This window comes from Mastigoproctus giganteus, chromosome 5 (genome assembly GCF_048544385.1).
Source record: "Mastigoproctus giganteus isolate SK-2022 chromosome 5, ASM4854438v1, whole genome shotgun sequence".
Taxonomy (NCBI): Eukaryota; Metazoa; Arthropoda; class Arachnida; order Uropygi; family Thelyphonidae; genus Mastigoproctus; species Mastigoproctus giganteus.
In genome coordinates, this window is record NC_143579.1 from 26,000,183 (window position 1) to 26,013,382 (window position 13,200).

At 31.9% G+C, this 13,200-nt stretch overlaps 1 protein-coding gene across 12 annotated transcripts in view; it reads left to right on the forward strand.

Moving 5' to 3' along the window:
• gish (casein kinase I gish) overlaps window positions 1-13,200 on the forward strand; it is a 220,753-nt gene that overhangs the window by 167,708 nt on the left and 39,845 nt on the right. For 9 of the 12 annotated variants that reach the window (XM_090373936.1, XM_090373935.1, XM_090373939.1 and 6 more), the window contains one exon: window positions 9,064-9,147. The exons of 2 other annotated variants lie outside the window; for them this stretch is intronic. In XM_090373936.1, coding sequence (XP_090230062.1) covers window positions 9,064-9,147 — 84 coding nt within the window. Of the gene's footprint in view, window positions 1-9,063; window positions 9,148-12,402; window positions 12,408-13,200 lie in introns of all 12 variants that reach the window. One more of the 12 variants, XM_090373943.1, reaches the window with a different exon arrangement.

Genomic DNA, 13,200 nt, shown 5'->3' on the forward strand with positions numbered 1-13,200 from the left:
TTGTATCCTTTGCTACTAAAATAATATTAAAATTGGACCAATCAAAATCAGGTGATTCTCTTTTATCACACATAATTTAGGTTATCCATGTACTGTAAATTGTAGCTGAAATATTGGATATTATGCTTGTTGCCATGTGCTGATTGTGCAAATTTATGCATTAAAAAAATGTGGTTAAGGTTACAGTGGGAGGTGTGTTCGGTAAATGAAAACAGTTACATTTATATATTATTAGTTAATCAATTAGTAATTAATTGGTAACAAGATAATTATTTTCACTTTTGTTAATCACAAAAAAAAATTAATTAAAGAAATCAAATTCTAACCTTGTCTGACATGTAATGTACTGTGTACATTAACTTTTTTTAAACTTGTCTAAAATTCAAGAAGCTATAGCACTGTTCATAATCAGACATGTTTATATGAACTCTTTTCATCATTTCCAGGTCATGAACCAATCCTGAAAGTATGATGCACATTTGTGAAACACTCTGAAATATACTTAAAATCATTAAAATATACATATTAAATGTGTCTATATACACATGCATGCATGTGCATGCATGCGCACACACTGCTACTGACAGAGTTAACAGACTTCCAGGTAATGGAATGATAATGGGATGCCACATAACCATTTGATCTGTATTTGACATTTAAATGGCACTGAAGATATCTATATTGATGATTGGTGGTGTGGTCTGAAAATGGAAGTGGACTGGTGATGAAACTATCACAAAATAACCTGGAAAACCTCCAAAGCTGAGAGAACATGACAGAAGATCCCCTGCAAAGAATTGTCCACTTGGAACATAAATTGACGTTGTTGTGGAACATACAGGCTTTCAGTGAGACTCTGGAGACACATTTCAGCCAATACAGTAAACAGAATGCATGATATGGGTTACCACAGTTCTGCAGTTGTCCACAAGTCATTAATCACCCTGACTAATGCCAGACACCATCTGTACAGTGAGCCTTACACTGTTGTTATAAGGCCCGCTGTTCTAGTACTATAGACCAATGGAAAGCTGTACTTCCGAGTGACAAGTCACAGTACATGTTCTACCAGTCAGATAGTCATGTTTGTCTGGGCGTGGCAGATGTCTGGAGAAAGAAGAAGAATCTTTATTGCAATGATTAGAATGATAATTTACATAATAGTAGTTGCAACAGCCTGTCATGGCACAGTGGCCAGGGTTTAACAGTGTACTACAGAGACATTATTGCCTCAGTAAGCCAAAAAATACATACATAAATAAGTGAAATAAAGTACAGGAAAATGGAGAAATGACTTGAGTATACTACATATATAGAACATTAAATGAGTGTACAAACCATTTTATTTCAAAAATACATACTAAAGAAGTGCACAGAAGTGCATAATTCACTTCAATATATTCATAGTTGATACCTCAACTATATACATAGTTGGTTGAATTAAGAGTATACATTGCTCAAGACTCATATTATAGTAGTGGTAGCCTTGGCCACCCCACTGAGTATTCTTTTTTCTATATTGTCGATCTTGACAGAACTCATTGGAAGTCGATATCTAAGTCCTGGACTCAAAATAGTATCTGCTGAGGAAGAAACTGGTCCAACAGGTGAAGGCTTCTTTGCAGAGGGCATAGCTGGGGGATTTCTTGTAAATGCACCACTGGGATCCTCCATGCACAGTTGTCCCAGAAGGAGGGCGATGAGGTGAGACTGGTCATGAACTTGACTGTTGTGATGAGCCATCTTTCATTAATGAGAAAGCTACTTACTAGACTGTATCATAATAACAATTAAGTTTGACAGAGGAAAATTGATTGTCTGGGACTTTCATGGGTTGGGCTGGAACCACTGGTTGTTTTGGAAAAAACCATGAATGCTTAGGTCTATATAGATGTCCTGAAGAATAATGCATTACCTGTCTATTTAGATGTCCTGGACAATAGTGCATTACCTATGTTGTGGCAGCACATTAGGGAAGGTACCTTACCTGTTTCAGCAGGACAATGCTGCACATTGTACCTCATGTTGTTGACTGACTGGTTTAAGGGCATTGATCATTGAAAAGTTGACTGGCCAGTTCAGAGCCCCGACTTCAATCTTATGAAGAACCTGTGCGATGAATTGTTGGGTGCATGTGAGGAGAGATCAGCTAAAAAAACAAAGCTGAACTGGTCACCCTAAATGGCAAAAAATATCAGAGGACATTTACAAAAAAAAAAAAAAAAAAAAAAAAGCTGGTGGAGAGTGTTCCACAGAGTCTAGAGGATGTCGTAAAGGCTAAAGTCTTCAGTATATGTTATTAATTTTCCTGGAAATAAAGATTATTTGTGGATTATTATTATTAGCCATATGGTGCAAGGAAGCCTGAGGCTTATGCTGCACCAGCCAAAAAAAATTTGAGTTACCCAGAGAGAGAGAGAGAGAGAGAGAGAGAGAGAGAGAAGCAGAAGGGAATCACGAAGAATGATGATGATGTACGGGGTATCCAGATATTAATGGTAGGATTTTTTTTTATTTTTTATAATTACAGTATTTAAATTTGAAAGACTGGAATTATTTTATGGACACTCATATAAGGTTTCCTTATATATAAATATAAGGTTTCCATAAAATATCACTAGCCGAGTGGGTAAAGTACCTGCCCGGCAACCCAAAGGTCGCGGGTTCGATTCCCGCCTCGGGCTTGGATCAAAGTACTGCAAAAACCTTGGGAGGTGCAATATGGCCACAGAAGCCGATGCGCCAATAACTACCAAATCAAAAAAAAAAAAAAAAAAACCATAAAATATCAGTATCTTTTATATTTAAATACTTGTTTGTACTGTATTGCATACTATTATCTAAACAAGAAATCTTGCTTTCTGGTTCAAATGGTTCTTGTAACATTAGTAGCATAATATTATAACATATGATAAACTGCAACACAACATAATTAAGAGTGTAAGCAAAATTAGAATGAATTAAAATCTTAAAGAATTCTGACATGATTAAAAAGAGAAATGCATAAAAGGATTTAAGATATAAACATTAATAGTACAATTCTTAAAAGTGCTGAACTTGACACTTCATGTTGGTATGATGAGATCAGTAATTATATAACAGATGTATTGACAAATATGTGTTGAAGTTTGCCAACGTTTTATAGTAACCAGTGTTGTTAACATTGGTAATATGGTAACCAATGTGTTTTATATGGTAACCAATACAGCTTGTCCCTATGCTATACATTTAAAATATAATTACAAAGAAATTTTCCTCAAGAACTTCACCTAAACTATTTATATATCAATAGAAATGTAAAATTTTATGTTGATTAACAATAATCAAAATAAAACCATGCCTGAATTTACCTGACAAAGTGAACTTACCCCCTTATTAGTTATCAGCGGTATCACTTGAGAAATATATGAATTGCTGACAGAGGTTGAAGCAAAACATTCTCTATTTTTATGCTATGAAGGGTCATCAGAAAATAGCTTTTAGTTTTAGAACATTGTTTTTGACAGTTCTTGAAAGAATGATTTTAAAATCACATGTCCAAGCTGCATTTTAAGATAAAATTCTTCAGACATTAATCCATCTCAGTATATATTTTTGTATTTTACTTACTAAATAATTTTTAAAAAAATGTGTTTTTTGTGAAAAAGTGAATCTTTAGGTGGTTTATGATTGTAATGATTCAGTTAACATGTTACATGGAATAGGCTTATTTAAAATTGTTTTGTTTTGTTTTTGCCATCAAAGTGATCTGAAATGATTTGTGGCAATAGTAACTACTCTTAGTTTTAAAATTAAAAATCAAATTGTTATGTCCACTATGGTAATGGGTTTGCCACTTGTCACATGGTTATAAAGTTCTTGGTTTACCTTCCATCTAAATTCTTAAAATTGAATCTTCATTTGGGGGCAGTAGTTAGTTGATCTTGGGGGGGGGGGAGACACATCTCCTCCCTCCTTGAGCTATTCAAGTTTTTAGCATGTTCAACCTGAAGGTTAACTGTAAATATATACTTGTAGAGTCATAATACATGATAAACTAAATGAACTGCTGTGCTATGTAAACTGGCACACTATGAATGATGTAGTTGATGTACCAAAAATCAGTGAATAACAACATTAAATTGCAGTATAATGCATTTATTTTATATTTAGTAATTTTAACAAAAATGCATTAATTCCATAGTCAATAAAAATGAATGCTAATTAATTTTTGAATACATAATATTTCTCATGAATGCACAGTTTCTAAATGACATTAGTTATGCATTTTACTGTGATATCAGAATTGATGAAACAGAGTGATGGAAGAAAATAGTTAGTTGCTGCTTTAAAATCTATAGAATCTTGATGGGTTTTTAGATTAGTTAGGTAGAAATTTTATCATACCAGCTTTCATTTATGTTATTTATATTGATTAAATAGGAACCTTATCAGTATAAAAAAGGAAGTACAAAAATTCCAAATAAAATGTGTTCACATATATTTATCATTATTACAGTGACATTATTTTATAAATGAATGTACTTAATATATTTGGGTGTTAAAGCACATTCATTCATCTTATTGATATTCATTAGGTGAAGTGTTTCCAGTGTTGAAACACTGTTGTACTGTTAATTATACTATTATTCAGTTGTGTGGTGTTTCTCTAGTGCAGCTCTTTTGGTCTGTGACCAGTTGCAAGACATTATCATTATTTTCTCACAATGGGATAATATATCAAAAATATTTAGATTATGAAATAGCATGAACCTTAGCATTAGTAGAGGCATATGATGCAAGAAAGCAAGCTTATACAGCATGCTTTCTTGTATCATATGCCTTTTGGCATCTACCAAAAAAAAAAAAAAAAAAACTTCCCATTTTATCCCTCCATTCATTCCAAATGTTTATCTAGTTCTGTGTTGAATTTATTTAAGCTGTCAACTTCCACAACGACAGATGGAAGTTTGTTCCAGCAATCAACCACCCGCTGACCAAAGGCAGATTTCCGCACATAAATTCTACGTCTTTCCTCAATTTGAATTTTGAATTTATGTCCCCTCAGGCTATTAATCCGGGCAAGATGATACCAAGAAAATAAACATGATACTTATAAAATTCACTATGACAAGTGAATTATATATATATATATATACACGTAATATATATAAGTTGGTAAATCGTGAGGAAGAGAATGGGTAACGAGCTAACAAAATGGGAATAGGAACTACGGAAAACACAGAAGGTACAAGAAAAATAAAAAGAAGTACTTAATGCTGAAAATCCTATGATTTCAACATTGAAATCGCCATTGAAATCATAGGATTTTCAGTGTTCAGTACTTCTTTTTATTTTTCTTGTACCTTCTGTATTTTCCATAGTTCCAATTCCTGTTTTGTTAACTCGTTACCCATTCTCTTCCTCACAATCTACCAATTTATATATCCATTATGGTTGCTGGGTTCATTCTGCTAAAAATTGCAGTGTCCCTGGTCCATAAACAGTTTAAATGTATTATTAAATATATTCCCCTTCAACTTCTTAAAAATACAAAATATATATATATATATATATATATATATATATATATATATATACGAGGTGCTCCCCAAATGTTCCTGAAATTTGAATGTTGCACGGGAACTAAGTCTAGTATGGACTTGTGGCGCTAGGTAACACTGCATGCATCTTTTGTGAATCAGTGTGCCAAATGGCATTTGGCTGGATAGAGTCATTAAATATTTATGCACAGTTCTTTGGCGGTGTGTTTTTCGTAGTTTGTGATGGCTGATGTTGAGAGAACAACATGCTTGCATGAAGTTTTGTTTCCTTCTTAATGATACATCAGCAGAAATCCATAAGAAGTTGAAACAAGCTTCTGGTGACAATGCTTTAGGCCAGATACGGATCTACTAGTGGTTTAACTGTTTTAAAAACAGTCGAATGTTGGTTGATGACAATGATCGCTCTGGGTGTCCATCCTTGAGCACCACCCTGGAAAATGTCACAAAAGTTCAGGTGGCGATCCGTGAAGACCGCAGGCAGACCATCCACGACATTTGTAGCATTGAAAGACTAGGAGGAAATGTCCAGAGAAGTGGTGCACAATGAACTGGGTCCTTTGTCATGACAACGCCCTGGCCAACACATCTCTCGCTGTGGTGCAGTTTTTGGCATCCAGCAACATGACCATTGTCCCACACCCCCTTATTTCTCAGACTTAGTCCCCTGCGACTTCTTCCTCTTCCCAAGAATGAAAATCAAGTTGAAGGGTCAAAGATTTGACAGCATAGAGGATATCCAAACTGAATCACAGGCAGTGCTGAACACTATGACTAAGAAGGACTTTCAGGACATATTCAAATCATGGGAGAAATGCTGGGATCAGTGTTTATGCTCTCAAGGGGACTACTTCAAAGGTGACAGTGGCAAATAAGACCCAGGGTGATTGTAATTTATTTTATAAATACATTTTGGGAACTTTTGGGTAGCACCTCCTCTATAATATATAAAATTACTCTATTTACAAATGATGATAACAACTTTATAGGTGTTTGAATGACAACTTATTTTGGAAACTTTTTTTTTTTTTTTTCTTAAGTACCAAAATCTTTTTTTTTGCTTTCTCCTTGTGTTTTAGATTGTGTTTGTAGGTGTTTTTTAATGGATTTTCAAATTCCTATAAGCTTTTGTCTACGTGTGCATCAACTTTCATCATAGTTATTAGAGAAAAATTTAAAACCCAGTGTTAAAAAAAACAAGCAGTGGTTTCAAAATATATACTTGCTTGCAGTTTTAAGTTTCATGACCAAGTGCTATACACACTAGTTCACTAACATATGAATCTTTATTTTTCCAATCTTTGAATTATATTAAAATAGCCTTTTTTTTTTCCTTCTCCATCTCACTGATAGTAGAAGACTGAAAGTTTTTGGGTACTTGACTAATGTCGTTCCTTTTTTTTTTTCCCTCATAAATACTTTTATATTAGCACATTTCTTCCCTCTCTTTCTCTCTCACTTTCGTATATATTGGAATTGAGAAATATATGAAAATATAGCAGTACAGAAGTCGTGAAACAAAACAGTAAAACTAGGTTTACTATGTACTCTAATATTTAAAATGTAATATTGCATATATCTAAAGGATATATATGATATTATGTTCAGCATGTTCAGCCAATAGTAATATTTAATTGTAGAATGTTAAGAAAATTGAGAATATATCAGTATTATTTTCTTGATGTTTGCATGCTAATTTCAGTTTTGTGCATTTTAAAAATTTACAGAACTGGAAGCAGCATGCAATCCTTAGCATTATTAATATAAGAACTTTTAAGTTAAATAGAACTTTCACACCATAAGTACAAATAGTGTAAGATATTAATTTCTGTAAGTTGATCAGAGTGGTTTTAGCATAATATAAGAATTGTTCGAATGAAACAGAAAATGTATATATTTTATTTTGTGTTACAAAGGATTATACAAAATTATTTTAGGTGTTTAGACATATGTCCAATTTTTACACAAGCAGATTCACTTCTATGCCATAGAATTCGGGCAACTGCTCATTATTTTGACTGTTTTTGTAGCATCTGTGTGAAAAAGCTTGCCTTTCAGACATTTTTTTCAAGAGACCAAATCCTTTTTAGCTGCATTTGAGATAAGGAGATAGAGATTCTTAAGGATGTTCAGGTACCTGTCAAAGACTTTAAATTTAGCCTTCCCAATCCTTACTGACTAAAAAAATTTGTGTAGTAATATAACATCAATACTCACCATGCCTGGATTTTTCTCTATTGCGTGCTACAAATGTAGCATTTCACGGTAGTTGTCAGCATTTAACACAGGAACAGGAAACTAGTGACAAAAATTCTGGGCTGGTTCTTGTTGAACAAAGAGAAATGAGAACAAGACCTTACTGCAATTTGATATTCAAAAAGCCTTTTCATATCACTATAGATCTGATTTTTCCATTGCAGATTTGGCTTCTTTGGGTGGTGCTCATAACAATGTCAACACTGCAATCCATTGCAGCAAGTTATTCTCTTCCTCCCATACTGTTGTTAGTGTAGGGTGCAAATATTTGTGCTCCTACATTGCACGACTTTTGGATAATAGAAATATTCATCACCTACACAGTGTGATCCAAATTCACAGTTGCATCATTAATGGCATAAAGTGCTTTATTCAGGTCATGGGGAGTCAGCAACGGGTTGACATTCGTTGTAGTATTTGCACAAACTTACAAGCAGTGCAAATCACTTTGAGGTACTCTTTCTGCTTTCAGAAACTGCTTTACAACACACTGCTGATTTGTGCAAATTTTTGAGCTACACTTTGTGTATGCCACAGTTTATCGTGCACTTTTAACATAGTCTGCTCTGCCTGCTGCGGCACCTCCATAGCCAGGTGAGCAGGAGCAGCAGTGCGTAGCACACGCTTCTTGATTAAACCGGGCTTTGAGCCCGTGCCCACCAAATACGGAGGATGTGCAAAGGTCAGGGAATGACCACCACATATGTGCGGAGCAATATGGCCTTAGCTGCTAATGCTCCTAAAAACCAAATAATAAATAAATAATAAAATCTGCCTGCTGCACCAGTATATGCATCTCTGGCATACACACAAGGTGGTGTGCCATTGAAACCAGTTCTGTTCCCATTCAGTGTTTATGTATGCTTCATTTGAACAACTCATATAATTTACATAGAGTATATAAAAATTTCATGTAAATTAAAAGAAAGTTTATATATATACTTCTTAAAGCAGAGAGATTAGCTAAAAGAGCTAATCATGCAGTTTTATGCATTTTTTTTTTTTTTTGTCTAGCTGTTTTTAAGAGAATCTAATAAAATCACTTAAAAGCTCATTAATAGAAAATGAGCATTATTGGCATATGATTAGAAGGTTGGGTTTATAAAATATCATTATAAAATTAAAAGACTTAAATGTTACCAGCAAAAACAACATTGATTTTTCTTACTATCAGTGTTAAGAATGTGATGAGAAAAAGAGAGAGAAAGAGAGATCATACAGAGCACCAAAATAAAACCAAAAATATATTTAATATTTTTTATAGGCTACCCCTGTAGGTTCTTTGCAAACTGGTCAGGAAGTAATTGTGTCACCAAATAGGGAAAGGCATGTAACATCTGATACACGGGTAAGTAACTGATTAGGTCTGCTGAACATGCTGAAACTATTTTCTGTGTCAGCAGATACTTGCAGATTTCCTTTCAGACATACCATAAATCAAATTTATTTCAAACTTTTTTTTTGTAGTTAAGTTATATTATGCAGTACATATATGTATATATAGTATTAAGAATAATAATAACCCTTATCACAATTGAATCTGTATTTATCCTCTGTGTTAATAATCATAACTCTTTCTCTGACAGAATAAGAATAATATTAAAAGCAAAATTATTTATAACACTAGCAATGATTACTTATTTTGAAGGAGATTAATATTGATTCATGCAAAGCTAGTGAAACATTAAATAATTGAATGGCTGTGGGTCACCATAAATTTTAGTTGTGGCTATCTGTATGATGTGTCAAAAAAACAATAGAAAAGGAGTTTCTTTTGTACACTACTTTGTTTTTCAGATAATGGAAGTAAATACTAGAGTGGGTGCGTGTGTGTGTGTGAGATGGTGCTGGAAAAAAAGTAATTCATTAATATTTTTCATTTCACTTTTCATTAAGGCTTATTTGATAAACATAATCACATGTGCAGTATACTTAACTTGGAGATTTTACATTTCGCTTTTCATTAAGATTTATATCATAAGCACAGTCAGCATGTGCAGTGTAATTAACTTGGTAATAAAAACAAGAATAAAATTTTATCTCTACCTTAAAATTTTATTCTCACTGTGTTCTACACAGCAGATAAGTGACATTTCAGATTATGTGAGAGTTCATCAGTTTTAATTTTAACATAGAGTTAGTGTTTATTAGTTTCTCAAAGTTGTTAATTTGCCTACATATCGTCTGCTACATTTAAAGAAATTATTAGTATCTGTATTTTTATGAGGAACTTTAAATATTTATTAAGCTTGCAGGAAACTGCAATGCAGTAATCCTGAAGATAGTTGAATTTTATATTTTAATTCCATACATTTTGTGTGGAGCATGCAGGAATATTTTTTTTGGACTTGATGGTTGGAAAACAGTTAAGTGCCTGTGAATGTACTTCACAAATATACAGTCTTCAAAGATTATTCAAATCACAGTGGGGAAAAATCAGATTCAAAGGGTTTAATAGAATCATAAGATCATATTCTGTTTCAAAATCTGATATCAAGTAAATTTTTAAGATTATTATTGAAATTTTGCTTTTCATGCTCTTTAGCAGAAAAATTTAAATGCTTAAATAGTATTTATGATATTAAATTAGTATTACTGATTTCTATTATATGCTGTCTTTAAAAAAAATTACAATTTATGATATATTAATTGTCAACAGAATAATTTCACATAATTCACTGATAGAAGTCATGCTTCTCTAAGTGATGAAAAATGAATGAATGCTTTGGAAATAGGTCAGAATTTTATGTTGATCTCGTTCTTTTTTGTTTTAATAGAGTTTGCATATTCGGTAAAATATGCAAACTTTATTTAATAAGGCAAGTTCAATTTTATTATATAAGTATACAAGAGATCACAAGGAGTGGATTAAACAATTTGAATCTAAGTCAGAATTTACATAATGTCTAATAAACTAAGTGAAATGAGCTGGGCAGAGATGAAATTTTTAAAATTAGTAACACACAAATAGCAGTAGTCTTATGTTAGTGGATTCCATCACTTTGCAAATCAACATTGCAATTACAAAAGTTGATGTAAAATTAAGTACACTAGAAAATTTTATTTAGGTTTTTCAAGAAGTATTTAGATATAACATGAATTTATTTTAATTCACATAATTTCATAAAATGTATGATGATGTAGTTTATGAGTAACAACAGGTAATTTTATAAGCACAAGTAATTTGCATATCTGGTTAAATATGATGGCACATATTTTTGTCAAAGCAAGTTGAATATTGTGTTTTTTTATATTCTGTTTAAAAGGAGTATAAATAAGTTGTGTAAACAACAAACTTCTTTCATTTAAAACTGAATAACAACAAAAGAAGTGCTTCTGCTCTTGCAATTTTTTCTTGACCGCTGATTCCTATATAATCCAATTTTTATAACCTGTTTCATATGGTCCATTGTTTGCTCATTCTGTGGTAGAATGCTGCTTCTCCTTACCCAGATGTATCTTGTTGTTATAGTTTTTAATAGTGTTTATATAATTTGCTTCCAAACTTGACATTATCATCTAAATATTAAATTAATGTCTGTCATTAATATATATGGCAGATATAAAAAGAGAAAGGGGGGCGGGAAGAGAGATTACGGAAAGTCGATAATTTTGCATTTATTAAAAAATCAACAATAACAGGTCACATTGCATTTATTTAAAAGAAATCATATGATGACAAGAAAATAAGCAAATCAGTGATTACAAATTACAGTTTGAATAAAAAAAAAAAAAAAACAATAAATTGGATGTCAAAATCAGTTTCATTAGTTATCAGTTTCTCAATTTCTTGTAAATGGACACAGTAGTATTTGTTAATGCACTCAAGACCAACTTATACTTGTGCAAATTTTTTTTTTTTTTTTATGATACTTGCATTATACAATAAGAGATAAGGTTCTTCATTTACCGTTAGTTGTACAAGTGCTTTATAAATTATTAAATTATACTTCATAATTTTACATATTATTTTTGAAACATACTTATGAAATCATGTATGCTATTTTAAAATTAGAAGTTGAAACAAAAAAAAAATTAATCATACATTAGAATGAGTATGAATTTGATATTTTTCCACATTGCCAAAATATTCTTTTTTTTTTTTTTTTTATTTGGTTAAGATAAAAATGGGATTAAAATACAAATCGGGGAATGACTGCTGTTTAAATTATCAATGATTAGCTTTCTGTGTCATGTTAAAAAAACTGTTTAATTTTATAATTCAGGACCATTTTTCAATAATTGGATTTCTAAAGGATTTTGTATGCTAAGCAAGCAAAGTCTTTTAGTAATGCCTATTTTTTTAAAAAAAATGGATTGGAAGAAAGCCTTTCAAATAATTAGTTTACTGTATATATAATTAACTATACACATGAAACCATGTTGAAATATGTTGATAAAATGCATATCATTATCTTAAGGCTCTTTACTCAGTTACTGACTCAAAAGCCTGACATCCATATTAGTCTTCTGAGTCCTTAAGAGTTATTTTCTAAGTAACACACTGAATTCTGTCATCTTTTCTCATTATCTCCCACCAAAATACAGCTTAATATATATATATGTTAAAAGTCGGAATATAATAGTTTACGATGTAATTAAGCAGCAGTGTCTATTTCAATGCAGGTTATTAATAAATTGAAATAGTTCTATAAAACGATGATACTTTGCATTATGTTTTACTGTTGACCATCTGGGAATGCTGTTGTCATTCCAGTAATGGTGATTAGATTGTGGTGATGGATCTTTAGATTATATTTTGTCCATATAATAAACTAAAAGTAACTAATATCATTTTTAACTGGCCACCTTGAGTTTTTAGTGGATAACAGATTTGCCTGCTGGGTGGTATTATCTGATTAAAAATTATATTAGTTACTTTTGGTTGACTATATAGACAAATGTAGTTGTTTCTAAAAAGCTTAAGCTGAAGCAATATCTCCACTGGAGGGACACCAGTGTCCTCAAATGGTCGACAGTAAAAACTAATGCAGGGTAGCATTGTTTTATGAACTATTACAATATTTTATATTGTAAACAAGTATTGAAATATAATTTCACTGGGAGTGACTTTGGTTTAAAGAAAAAAAAAAATCGTATATAATGACTTAGATGTAAATTGTTTCTCCACTATATGTGATTTAATTTTGGTGAGAGTTAATATGGATAATTTAGGAAAATATTAATGTTTTCTCCTAGTTTACCCCCTGGTAGCAATCAGAAATGATTTTGGCCTTGTTTGCAAGAATTATATTCTGACTGAGAATTTATCTTCAAAGTACAGCTCTTGCAACGGTACACTTTATTCATTTCAACAGATATGCTTATCATTTCTAAATAAGTGTATGTAGTGGAGTGATTAATTTAGCAGCATAATATTTCATTTTGCAATTAATGTTTG